General features: G+C 38.2%; 1 protein-coding gene across 1 annotated transcript in view; it reads right to left on the bottom strand.

The window, feature by feature from the left end:
• lmnb1 (lamin B1) overlaps nt 1-14,571 on the bottom strand; it is a 38,876-nt gene that overhangs the window by 16,622 nt on the left and 7,683 nt on the right. The window contains exons 4-5 of the mRNA XM_088011313.1: nt 10,386-10,556; nt 3,962-4,087 (exon numbers count right to left, since the gene is read on the bottom strand). Coding sequence (XP_087867439.1) covers nt 3,962-4,087; nt 10,386-10,556 — 297 coding nt within the window. The remainder of the gene's footprint in view (nt 1-3,961; nt 4,088-10,385; nt 10,557-14,571) is intronic.

Genomic DNA, 14,571 nt, shown 5'->3' with positions numbered 1-14,571 from the left:
CCTGCATATGACATTTTGAATTAAAGACGTAATTCTGAAAATGTTTATGTCTTTATTGAAAATGCAAAGGAAATAGTATAAAGCACACAAGAGTAACAAAAATGTTTGATATAATAAACTGAGCAGAAAAAAAAATAGTCAAACTGAGGAAAGTAAAATAAAATATTACAAATGCAAGATGAATTTCAAATCTTAAATTAGACTGCTAGTATAAAGATTAGGCTTTTTGTATTCTTGCAATGTCTAAGCACTTTCTTAAAATTATTTCACTTAAGAATTTTTAAAGAGGAGGTGAATTTTAAAAAGCAGAATTTGCAAATATAAATTTAGCAAGATAATTAAATCATTAATATAAATTTCTCTTTGCCTGTTCCATTATATCAAAACTTAAAAGCGGAATAGATTTCTTGTACAAGATCAGGTTTTGAAAAATATTTCTAACATTACTGTAAACACAATTGAAAAAAGGTTCATCGTCTCAATATCTTGGTGTCACAAAACACAAAGGATTGATATTTTAATTGAATTTATTTTGCAGAAAGTCATAACAGGGAAAACTTCATACATCATTTTGAATTTCTTTAATTTTTAGTGAATGTGCAAAAAAGATATTTGGTTCTTATTTTTATATTGTGATTTTAAACAAATGTTTTCTTAGAGTAGGTGGGAAGAAAATTGACAGTGTTCCTTATGAATTTATTAAATTTTTGTCCATAGCCATTCATAAATAGAGATGGTTATTTTTAAGTAACAGTTGAATGTGTAATCATACCATTAATTAGCTGAATCATAGCAGAAGGAGTTACCTTTAAAGGAATCTATTAATTGTACAGACTGATAAATATTTTAGATGTCAAAACAAAACAGTAATAGTACTGTAGGCTGTTTCATTTTGATCAATTTTAATATGTTGCCATGTTGTTCACGCTGCAATGCATTCTGGGTAAATGACGTCTACTGGGTTCAACTGCACGAGCTCCGTCTAGCCAAAACAGCAATGAGTAACATCTTTAAATCTTTTCAAATTGAACTGGAGCGCGTTGAAATCGATGGGAATGTAGAAATCACAGAGGTAATGAAGATGACGAAGACCAAACAGAGGAAGGAAGAACCATTCCAAGAAGAAACTTGCTTTGTGGACAAAAAGGACCTGAGAAAAAAGGATGGACACGTTTCCACTTTTGTCCGACCTTTTAGAAGTCTCTCCTCAGCTAATAATGAATTAAAATGGTCTCTCAGTATCTGTCAAAGCTGGCCGAGAAATTTGATGAAAATCTTCCAGAGGATCCCAGAGAGGGGCACATGTAGATTTTGGACCCATTTTCTCTGGATCCCTCTGAAAATTATGTCGTTTTACCTTCCATCTGGAATCCCAGCTTCTAGAAGTTTCCACATTTTAAAGCTGAAGTGGAGCAAATTGGACCGTGGCTCCTTCTGGATTCTGGTCTCATAGAATCCATCTCTAGCGCCAAGGACTGTGAAACTCCTCCTCCCACTAACAACAAAACACCTGTGAGAATCCGGATTCTTCATTGTGACACTTCGCGCACCCTGTTGTGGCTCCATCTATGGTAACAAAATCTAGCTAATGAAAATTGTTCTTTAAACTTTTACAAAGTAAACTTGCCAGCTCCTTAAAGGAAACCATGATTAGTTATAAAATTAAACCTTATTTGAGAAATATTTAAAAACAACACAGTAATACTGTAGGTTATTTAGTTTTTATAAATTTTTATAAAATATTTTCACAGGAATATCGCCATGTTGTTCACGCTGCAGTGCATTCTGGGTAAATGACATGTAATTGTCCAACTGCCTGGACCTCCAGCCAAAACAGTGATGAGTAATGTTATTAAGCCTTTCTAATTTGAACCAGAGCGCACTGAAACCAATCAGAACGTAGAAATAACAAGAGGTGATGATGATGAGGAGGACCAAACAGAGGAAGAGGACAAAGATGGCCGTAGGAGCTGCTGCTGCTGCCTTTAGCTTCGTAAATGAAACAATGAATGATGCATATCTCTGGTGGACTGTGTGATCCTGTAAGTATTTCTATAGCTCTGTGTCCAGTTAGGCAACAACTGTTTAGGGTCCAAACTTTGTTCGATGTTGGTAGTGGTTTCACAGTACTGGTGTTCTAGCTCCATTACCATTTCCAGTAGTGATAGCTCCATTAGCGCTGCTCGTCTTTGACGTTTCTCCCAGCATCTGTAGAGCTGTGTCCGGTTTGGCAACATCTTTGCTGTTTAGAGTCCGGTGCAATGGTAACAGCGACACCAGACCTCCATGGGTCCGGTCGGATCGGTGGTTTCAGTACCGCAGGCAGCATAGCTCCTGTTAGCATCTCAAAGAGCATCCAGCTCTGCCTCTCTCAGCAGAAACACTGCATTTATTTTGAGCTCGTTAAGGTAACAATCACCTGTTAGAGCCTTCATTAATTCTGCTGGTATAAATGACTCAAAGTGTTGTGGAGAAATGTCGAGGGTCCAGATTAGGTCCTTCGCTGTGTTCCACTCTGGCTCTCACACTGCGCTCTCCTTTCTTTCATGTAGGAAATTATCCAGATTTGCATTATTTATTTTATTTTTTAATCACAGTCGATAGCGACACAGTGTGGCGGTTATCTAAAATTACACCAGTCAAATGTAATATGATAAACAACTAATCCGGTAAAATGAGCCTTCCTGTGTTTACTCTGTAGACTCCAGTGCAGAATGGACCAAAACATGTCATGAACCCATCGGTTAAAAAATGGCGACCTTCATGGGTGAAAAATGTAACAAAAGACGTACATTTTTGAAGTAGTTATGAATTTTGGCGCATCACAAACAGCAATTTTTTAGGTAATAGGAAAATTACAACACATTTAGGCCAACATGATGAACTAACAATACTGAATGGTTTGGAAATCTCACTATTAAATTTAAAGCCCAAATTCAAAGTCTGGTGAAGATAGCAAGTCAGATCATTAACACTACGGCCCTTGTCCTCTCCACAACATCTGTTTGAGCAGACTACCATCAGGCAAGCTCAGAACATCTTGTCAGACAGGTGACGTGCTCGCATCAGAATATGTTCTCATGAATCAGGGAGAAGGTTCAGGTTTCCTTTGTGTAAATAACAGTCTGAAACATTAGCCTGATAAATGCCTGTAACAGGGCCGGTATAGAGGCAACGCTCACTGAAAAAGCTGTCGTAAAAAAAGTGTTTTCAAATGGAAAGTATTGAAATAATTTTTGCTTCACTAACATTTGTGAATATATCAAATTTTGCTGTTTTTATCAAGTGATGAAACACATTTGAACAGCTAAGCAGTGACTTTGTCAAGAAAAAATACATATATTGTACATTTAAATACTTTTTCACGATTATAACCTGCGCACTCAAACCCTTATGATCACTTTTTTAAACGGAACTTCACCAGATTATCTGAAGGATCTTCTCATTCCACATTCATCCACCAGATCTCTGTGATCACAAGACAGCAACTTCCTCCACCTTCCTCGCTCCAGATAAAGGACCATGGGAGATCGGGCATTCACTGTGGCTGCCCCCCCATCTCTGGAAATCTCTCCCGGATTGTTTGAGAGCTCCGCAACCACTGGTTCACTTCAAAAGAGGCTTAAAGACTTTTTTATTTAAGCAAGCCTATTCTGCCTCCACATGACTTTTATGATGTTGATTTTATCTATGATTTTGGTTGCACTGTGTAGCACTTTGAGATTTTTTCTAATGAAAAGTGCGGTACAAATTAAATTGAACTGAGTCCACACTTGATGGAGGACTGCATAATACGCAGTGTGAGTATTGGGCCAAAGATCTGCATCTCTAATGTTTACACGGTCTAATGAGAAACATTAGTTATATCAGCTTAAGATAAAAAGGTAATCATGTATCCTTAAACATCTTAAGAAAACAGAAAAAGGATTAAATTGGAAAAAAAGAAAGAAAAAAAATCTACCTCTTTTTGTAGTCCTGTCAGTTGAGCACTTAAGCTCTCGATCCTCAGGGCAGATTCTCTGAGCTCCTCTCGGGCCATGATAGCTGATGCTCCATTCATCTCTGACAGATGATGCAAGTCTTCAAGCTGAAGAAAGAAATACAATTTGAGAGTCGAAACAATCAAATGTCAACCTCTCAACCTGAAAGAGGAACTAAGACATTCTAGCAACTTCCTGATAAGCAGGAAGTTTGTGCCATTTGGTTTGTTGTTCTAAAGAAACTTTCGGTTTTACTTCAGATTATTATGAATCTGCATAGAAATGCATGAGGTTAGGAGTAATTAAACAGTTTTTCTGCATACTTTAAAACGCCCACCAAAAGTAAGTATTAGCAAATAGTTTTTATCTACAGTGTTCATCTCTGAAGCAGTTAAGACTTTACTACTAAGAACAATTCCTTATTCTGTCATCAAATCTTAAAGTGACCTTATCAGCTCTAATCATGAAAATAAAATGAACAATGCTCTGCTGATAATTTCAGGGTAGTGTTGTGTAAATTATCTTTTTCATTATGGTTCCCCCCAGAAAACTTGCGGTTTGGCACACTAGGGTGGTCCACCAGCAGCCAACCTAAAAAATGCTAAGGATACCTGAGAGAAAGCTGAAGTCATAAAAAGTAGAAAAAAAGCTAACGCCAGAAAGAGCAGAATAGAGCACAAATAGCACAAGACAAGCACTCGTTTTGTTGCGTTTGCCAGGAGACATGTTTTTCCTGATGTCTGCTCTTGTCATCTGGCTGGCCCTGTAATGCTTGTTCATGTGTTACAAGTCGACTATGTTCATGTTACAGGTCAACTATGCAGCTGTGCGCTCAGATTTGCCAGATTGAAGCGGAGCAGCGACGTCCTCCCAGTGTCAGAATCTCACTGAGACAGAAACTGGATTAGGTTTTCTATCACTTTAACATGACTGCTATGACTGATGGATATTCACATATAAAATAAATCAATAGTGTGACATCCCCTCCACCTTACCTGGAGGGATCAATCCCTTATGCTAATTGTTCTTTGTCCAGAGACACACCAGAAGTGGTGCATCCAGGTCATACAGAAGCCTATCAGCCCGTATCAAAGGACCCGGTACCCCATACTCTCAGAGAACCCCCATAGGGCTCCTCAAGGGACACGGTCGAACGCCTTCTCCAAGTCTACATGTACACCAGTTGGGCGAACTGCCACACACCCTCCAGGACCTTGCTGAGGGTGTAGAGCTGGTCCAGTGTTCCACGACCAGGACGAAAACTACACTGCTCTTCCTGAATCCGAGGTTCAATGGTAAATGGACTGAACTTATATAGCTATATATTATCTACACAGAAATTAAGATAATCTGAGACAGTGAGTCATCCCCTCTAGATCATCATGAGCTCCCAGCTGCACATCCCAATTTGTGATGTTGAAACAATCTCTCAGGGCCTCCTCTGCTTCAGGAGTCCATCTTCTGATGGAGCAAGAGGAGACACCCTGCCTTTGGACCAGGGGGTATACTGGGGCTGTATGTATACCAGGTTGTCATCTGACTTGCCTAATGGGGGAAGGGCAACAGCATTATAGCCATCTTTTACATTGGTGTACAGTATATCAATTATCCTGTTTTTCCTGGTCGGTCCTGACAATCTGGTGAAAAGCAGTCAGAGTGGAATCCAGGGTGACATGATTAAAATCTCCAGATATTATTATGAGTGCTTCAGGATGTTGCAACTGAAGTTGTGCTGTGACACTTTGTATCTTTTGACAGACTCTGCCCTCTGTGGGATGTAAACAAAGATAGAGATCACGTGACTGAATTCCCGGGGGAAGTAGTAAGGACTGACAGACTGACAGGCTGACAGCCAACAGCTCCAGATCAGGGCAACACAGCTCTGCCTTGACTGTGACATGGCCACGGTTACACCAACGGTTGTTAACGTAGATGATCAAACTGCCACCTCTGCTTTTTCCACATGCCTTCGGATCTCCATCAGCTCTGACCATTGTAAATCTGTGCAGAGTAACGGTAGCGTCCGGTATGCTGTCAGTTAGCCATGTCTCTGTCAGGATGAACAGACTGCACTCACGATAAATCTGCTGATTCTCCAACGCGAACATCTCATCCATCTTATTGTGTAGTGAGTTGACATTCCCCATGATCACGGAGGGAAGTGATGGTCTAAAACGCCTCCGGTTCTTGGCGAGCTTAGCTCCAGCCTTGCAGCCTCAATACTTCCTCCTTAGCTCCGCTGGGATAGCCTTCTTCCATCCATTCAGGCTCTTCAAGAGGGCCAGCAACTCTTCTCTTGAATAAACAAGAGAGCTGACTCTTGTGTGCAGACCCGCTGTTTCCATATATAGTTTAAATGAAGGTAAATAAGTTAAATAAGACAAATAAAGTTAATAGTGCTGAGGAGCGACTAGAGTTGCTGCTGTTACATACAGCGCATCATTCAAATCTATTGAATTTATTGCCAGATCACAGTAGCATTTATACCTGAAGCAAAAAATTAACAGTCAATCCAGGCGATTGGCAGAGATCAGCCTCATTGGTGATCAGTATTGGAATCGGCAGCAGAAAGCCTGATCGGAGCATCCCTTATAAATATAACTACATTCCGGCACTTAAAAAAAATGTGAAACTTTTTGGATTTAGGCAATATAAACTTTATTTTTAATTCAAAGGAAAAATAAATTTCACATCATCTGTGCAAATCAACATCTCTGACAGAAAGCTGACCACAGCACCGTCTCTCTCTTTAGTGCTGCCTGTTCTCCAGAGAGACGAGCTGCTAGCAGTGCTGCCAAATCCCAATCATTTCACTCCAAACCTTTCTGCATGTGTTCCTGGCTCTGCTTATGATTAAACTCATAATTTCTCCTCTGTACTGAGCAGCTCTCTGATAGCAGACAGCATGTCTGCAGTCCACAACTATTTTTTATTTATTAATTTTTTTAATAAACTTTATTTACAAATAAAGAATATACAATTGCCAACAGTAGTAGTATGCTCGAGGTGCTGAGGTAACAATCCACAGGATTCCATGAGAAAAAAGAAAAAAATAACAGTTTACAAATCAAATTCATCACGTAAGGCTAAAAGTTTCATCGCTTTAGAGTTGGTGCACACTTTTAAAGAGTCCAAAAAACATCACAAAAAAGCTATAAAAACAGTGAGGTTGGTTTTGTTTTTAGCAAATCTGCATGTATGTATGTGGAACTTGGCCAACAGAATAAGAAAGTTTATAATGTATTCTTTCCTAGACATTCTATTATTGGAAATACCAAAGAAAACATATTTAACAGTCAAAGGAAAAAATATATCACATTTCCGATTAAAGAAAATATTGAAATTACACCAAAATGTTTTACTGAAAGCACATTCCCAAAAAATGTGGGTTAATGTTTCTTGTTCGATGTAACAAAAGGAACAAAGAGGATCAATATTTGGAATATATTTAGTCAGTACTAAATTTACAGGGTAACACCTGTGTAAAGTTTTAAGAGACACCTCCCGTACTTTGAGATTAAAAAAAAAAAAAAAAAAAAAAAAACTTTCTTGGCAATAACCATGTTTGTTCCCAATCAATATCTGAATAAAGATTGTTCCAAAAAAGGATTGAAGCAGGTTTGCTAATAGTATTCCTTTGGATTATTTCTCTAATATGTTTGTTTCTGGTTTTAATACTAAGGAACGATTCTGAATTACCAATAAATAACTCTGGAAATCTGGGATATTGGACATGGGCTCTACCTGAGGTTGATATGAGAAATTTCAAACCTGCTGGAATAGCATCAAAAACAGCAAATTCTTTAAGAGCCACAGGGAAGTTATATTTACAAAGAAATTCACCATAATGAAACAGTTGACCATCGTCATTAAACAATTGTTTTACAAATAAAATATCACTGTCCACCCAGTTCTTAAAAAAATAAGGATTTATGCTTGAAGCAAATATTTTGGTCATTCCAAATAAAACAGTTATGAGGGGAAAAGTTAAACCAATGTCCAGGATAAAAAAAGTCGTTTATGGAAGCTAGATAAATTAACAGGAAGTTTTTCTATTTTGTAGTTACATCTTAATAAAAAGTCTAGGCCACCCAAGGATTTAAAAACTTGTGTAGGAATCCAATGTCACATTGAATTAGGATTTTTCAGATATCTTTTGATCCACCTAACTTTTAATTTAGAATGTAGGGTATTAAAGTCCAGAACATTGAAACCACCTGAGCTTAGTCTATTGATCATAACATTCTTCCTAAAGAGATGAGGCTTTTTCCCCCAAATGAAATCAAAGAGTATTTGATCAATTTTGGTGCAAAGGCTGTTCGGGACATCAAGGGCTGAACTGGCATAGACGAGACGAGAAAGACCTTCAGTTTTGGCCAGCAGGACTCGACCAGTGATAGTCAGGTCTCCCTGTAACCATAGATTAAATCTTTGTTGACAGAAGGGTATAATTGGATCAAAGTTTTTGTTAATTCTTGTTGTTTGCTCTTTAAGTATAGTTACCCAAAGATGTTTAACTTCAGACTTCACAGGAATTCCTGACGAAAATAATTCATTACAACTACTGATTGGAAAAAGTTCACATTTAAATAAGTTAAGTTTAAGACCAGATGCTACTGAAAATGTATTTAAAAGTTTAAGTGCAACATCAATTTGAAACTTATCTTGTAAGAACAGAGTTGCATCATCAGCTAGTTGACTTGAGTATAGTTTTTCCTGCAACTGAGATGCCTTTAAGATCATTATTTTTAATAAAAGTAGCTAAGAATGAGTCTCTTGAAGCAAACAAAAATCAGCACCACAATTTTTTGCAAACAAAAATAAAGTTTTTCTTTCAGTGATATTCCTCAGTCCTCGAGCATAAACTGAGAAGAACTTTAACATAGTAAAAAACAAACAAGTGAGTTTTAGTCGAACTTAACTGAGAACATAGAACTTTCCCTCCATATTAATTTGAATGGGATCCAACGAAACAGTTATTCAATTTCCTTGCCGTCCACAAAGCTCGTCGTCTTACAAAGTATGCGATCTTCTTATCCTTGCGGGCTTGTTGGATTGTTGGGCACAGACAGCTCCGTTTCTCATGGTCTTCCACAGAAAGATCTTCTTTGAACAGGAGATTTCTTTGCTTCAAGTAGCCTGAATTCTTTGCCATTTTCCAGATCAAGTTGCAGAAATGCTGCATAGAAAATTGAATGATGATGTCTCGGGGCTGTGGTTTGGTTGGATGTTTTCTTCCAAGCCGATAGACTGAATCAATCACCTCCAGAAGCTTCTCGTTGTAACTTGGGATTATATGATTATATTCTGACATACCTCCACCACCTTGAGTCTTACATTTTCCATCCCTTCTTCGGGCATGCCGCAGAGCCGCAGATTCCACCACTTCTTATTGTGTGCTAGCTCCAGCACTTTGTTTTCCAATGCCTGAATCTTTTCTTCAGCTTTGCTGACTCGGTTGACCATGCTGTGCAGTGTGCTTTTAATATCTTGAATGTCAGTGGAGAGAAAATTATAGAAGACTTCATGTCATCGATAGATTTCCTAATAGATGTCCCTTGCTCCTTGATAGCTAGCTTTAGCACTGCTATCATGTTCTCTGCTGTGGCTTGCTCCATTTTACCTTTCTTGGTAGAGACGGTGACTTCGTATGAGTAAGTACTAGATGAGTTTTGCGATTTGTTGTAAAGGTTGAAGACCTTACAAATATATCTGTTCTGACAAGAGGAGAATAAAGTTGGAGGAAAGTTCCAAACAACATCTAAAGGCTAGCCGCCATCATGGCTCCTCGAGGGCCTACATTCAAAGTCCACTACTAAACTATAACGTTGTTTAGCAGGTTCCTGTGAAGTCATCAGGAGCCAATTTACCAATGCATTCAGTGTTAATCAAATTGTTTGAACATAGTACTCAAATCGGTCCGGCTAGTACTACCCCTGAAATAGGTATGAAAACCTGAGAAGAGGCAGGCAGAGCTGTGCCGGATCTGCTAATGGCAAATTAATCTGGCCGAGTCGGACCAAGACCGTACCAGTTAGAGGCGGGCTAGTGCAGTGTTTCACTGCAGGGTAATGTTTCTTAAAGCACACTGCCCTCCATGTTTTAGATGTTTCCCTGTTTGATTCCTGCCTGATTTACCTGATTGCAGTTCAGCAAACACCTGTCAATTGAAATCACCTGGGCTGGGAAACACTGCTCTAGTGGAAAAGTGCCTTATGTAGAGCAATTCTACCTCCAAGTAACATTAAATAATTGCATCCAATAATGTTGTGACAATGTCAGTTTTTTGAGTTTGTAAGCATCAACAGCATGTCTGTCTTTTGTTTAACATGTTTTTGAGGGATTGACATGTTAACTTGCCCTGATGAAATGTATGTGTGTATGTGTATGTCTGCGTTTTCATACTTTAGCCTTGTAGGTGCTCTCCATGTTGTCCTTGTAGATCTGGATCTGCTCTTCATTTTGTGCCCTCATGTCAGCCAGGGCCTGAGTCAGTTTAAATTCATATTCTTCCTTCCGACCAGAGTCCACCTCCACCAGTCGGGTTTCATACCTGTGTCGAGCCTCCTTCACTTCCTAAAACACAGTGCAGTAGTGACTTAGTGTTAGAAGAGTTGTGATCTAGAGATTTTGTTACAACACTGCAATGGTGCAAGATGTCAGTAGAGGTGAACCTGCCCTTCAAGAGCACCCTCCATATTGTCCAGTTTGAGGTGGCATGCAATTTGTGCCAAGGCAACACTCAGAGGGGCATGACCTCTGAATAGGGCTGTTGTAAACGAATATTTTAGTAATCAGGTAATCTATCGATTATTCTTACGATTAATCGAGTAATCGGATAAAAAACGAAAGTACAACATTGTTAAATCTAACAGCAGTAGTACTATCGCATATCATCAGTCCAATTTTTCACATTTGAGCTTCCCCAACAATAACTTTTCTGTAGTTTAGAAAACTAACCTGAACAATAATAGCTCACTTTCCAAGTTAACCTGAAGAAAAGTTGGTAACACTTTATTTGAAGGGGGTTCAATAAGACTGTCATGACACTGTCATAAACATAACACCTGTCATGAACATCAATAAGTCTCCATGAATATTTATGACTGTTGTCATAAAGCGTCATTGGGTAAATAATGACACTTTTAATGCAAAGTTGACATTATTCGAAATGTCTTCATTATGACAACTTGTCATTAACCAAGAAATCATGATCTGACATAAATTTGTTATAAAAGTATTACCGATTAAACTTTAAAAATTAGCTTTATGTAGTAATATTATAAAGCTCTGTCATGTTGTTTAGTCTTAATTTTCTTAATTTAATCGATCCTAAAGTTTTACAGCAAGATGTCTACAAAGCACTTATGAACTTAGCATTTGAAACATTATTTAAGGCTGTTTTAACCCTTGCGTGTGCGAAGACTGAGGCAAACGTAGAGAACTGTGGCAAATGATAAAAGTTTTACGTGTGTGGGGTCGGTTGGTATGGACCCCATTTCTAAACACAAGGGCTAAGTAGTGCAATACACCATCTCCACCAGTGAGAGGCAGCAGTCCATGAACAGGCGTGCAGTGTGTTGGTGAAGAAGAAATCTTCCATAGTGGCGCAAACCTAACACAAGTTATAACGGCCAGACCTCCTGTTTAAAAAGAAGCCGAAGTTTGATACCTAATACATATGAGGTATGTGTCTTATTAACTTTACATTTTCTTTGAGAAAATAACATTGACTATGTTCTCGTTCTTTGTAATGTTAGCCATGAGCAATTCAAGCCAATCCTACCTTGCTGTAAGTTAATGTTAGCTAAACACAATTACTGTAACGTTAGCCCTTAATATTAAATATATTTTAAAGACAGGCAAATTGTTTTCCCCCCTCCAATTTTAATCTAGCAAATTAAAAGCTAATATATTAGTCAAAGTTATCCTTCATGTGCATTATTTAGCGACTTGGCTGATGTGACACAGAGTTTGTGTTCTTTGCTTTGGCAACTTTAGCCACATGAAGACCCAGGCTAGCCTAAGGACACATGGTGAGGGGGGACAAAGTTGGCTAATGAAGACATGCTACGAGTGTGGAGGATGTAATAAGGACCAGCCACCAGAGAAAGAAGTTCCTGTTTGACCAAAGAGAAAGAAGCAGATGAAATATTCCCCAAGAAAATTAAGTAAGTCGTTTTTGTGTTAATATTTTGACCATGTGAAGTGGGGTGGGACAGCCAGGTAAGTGGGGAATGGGGAGCAGGAATCAACATTCACCAGCTGAGTTAAGTTACGTTTTAGAAAACTAAAACTGATGTTAAATCTATTTATTTATTAATAAGCTTCTTGCAAACAACCCTAAGTTAGAGTATCTGGTTAGAAATCATTTAGAATGCTCATTAAGTAAAAAGATGCATTCATGTGCCTGAAACTATATGTTAAATGATGCATTTGAATAACAGTGACAGTCTGTCTGAACTTCTGCCAGACAAATATTTGATCAGAATAATTTTGTTCAGCTCCAGTTATTATTCCACTTGTATTAAGAAATAATTGTATTGCACTTTATAACAACCAGTCATGTTAACTAGGCATTTGTCTGCCAGTCTACCATTCTGACAGTGAGCAGCAAGGGACATTTTTGAAATGGTATTTAAATAAATGCTGGAATATGATGACATTGTTTTTTGTTTTTGTTCTTTTTTTAAGTGACCACAATGAATTGAGTCATCACCAACTATGAGAATGTCCAGAAGAGATTCACCAAGTTTGAATTCATGAAAAGGCTTTCGCCATGATTAACTATTGCAAGAACAGCTGTAATTTCTGAGCATTTCTGGACACCTTCAAAGAGCTGCTTCCAGGAAATGAAGACAAGAAGAAGATCTCCTGTTTTCAGAGCATTACAGGAAGACTATTACGAAGGAGATGGCTGACATAATCAAAGCAAAAAATGTTACTGTTGAAAGAGCCTATTTTCTGAAGTTAAAGAATAAGTAATTCTGTTTTAGTTTTTTAATCAGTATTTCAGAGTAACAATATACTGACCAGAAGTTAAACCCTCTGTTATCTTAGAACAGAGGTTCCCAAACTGTGGGGGGCGCCGTGTCATTGCAGGGGGGACGCGGGAAGCCGTCTGGATGAAAAAATAAACAAAACATGAACACTGTATGCGCTGGGTTTTTACCTTAGAATGGCCAACTCTCTGTTATTCCTATGTCAATTTGATACAGTAGAGGCTTCCACACTTCCCATATTTGTGTCCTCTGTCACTTTTATCAGCAGTTAAAACTGTTTAATCCGTTGTTAACATGTTGTAACCTGTTTTTCCGAGCCGCCTTTAAACGCAACATGAGCGCAAAGGTTTCCACCTGTGAAGGAGACCTGCTGCTGCTGGGCGGAGCTACGTAGGTTTGTGTTAGAATCACGGCAGCAAACCAGCAAAATGCAAAGAACTTTTCACAGTTTTTCCCTCCAAACTAACCGACTGAGTTGAGTAAAGCTGTTGGATGCAGGTAATGTTAGCTAAAAGATGATTAGTTAATGTCTATACAGAACCTTAAGCTTAACAAGCACCTTGTAGGCTACCGATGTTGGTGTCTATTTTCAGCTACGTACATTCATTTTGCCCCCAAAAAAGTCGATGCCCTCCCCCCCACACGCATCGTTTCAACCAGACAGCCATTTGTAATCCATAGGGGGGGGGGGGGGCGCAGAAAATGTTTGAAAACCACTGGGGGGCGCAGCAGAAAAAGTTTGGGAACCACTGTCTTAGAACAAGTTATCTTCTGTTTTATTCCAATGTACAAAGGGTTTGTTCTACAGTTATGATGGTAGTTATAAGTAGTTCAGTGTGTTTCACTTCATTTGAGGTAAGACTTAATATCAATAACTCTGTTAGCATTTCATCTGACGCTGTAATATGAAATTACATCTTTATAATTGTTGCTACTAGTTTCAATTTACTTGAGGTAAAAGTTAATATTAATGACACCTAATGACTTTGTCATAACTGTTACTTGTTTCACTTTACTTTAGGTAACAGTTAATATTAATGACACTGTAATAACACTTAATGACATATTCATAACTGGTGCTACTTGTTCCACTTTAATTGATGTACAAGAAATTGTTAATGAGTCTGTTATTAAATCATTTGACCATGTAATAAAGCTTAGTGAAATCTTTATTGCTTGTCCTACTTGTTTTGCTTTATTTCAGGGAGTGGAAATATTAATTTAACATTAATATTTAACATTGTTTTGTTAAAGCTTTTGCTAGTGTAATAATTAAATCATTATGACTACTATTATGACAAATTTATGTTAGATCATGATTTCTTGGTTAATGACAAGTTGTCATAATGGAGACGATTTTGTCCAGGTCAGTGGTTCTTAACCTTTTTTGAGGTGCCAAACCCCCCAGTTTCATATGCGCATTCACCAAACCCTCCCCCACCCCCCTTCGACACAGAAAATAATTTGCGGTATTCTGATTTATTAATGTAATTATATTAGTTGTATTACCTCCCCCACGCCACTAGAGGCAGTACCAACCCCGGAAAGATGTGACTAAGGAGCAGATTTAACTATAGAATTTGGTAAAA

Source organism: Poecilia mexicana, unplaced genomic scaffold, assembly GCF_051168715.1.
Source record: "Poecilia mexicana isolate PSO_F unplaced genomic scaffold, ASM5116871v1 scaffold_12, whole genome shotgun sequence".
Taxonomy (NCBI): Eukaryota; Metazoa; Chordata; class Actinopteri; order Cyprinodontiformes; family Poeciliidae; genus Poecilia; species Poecilia mexicana.
The sequence above is the reverse complement of the archived record's forward strand: the minus strand, read 5'-3'. Positions and strand labels throughout refer to the sequence as shown.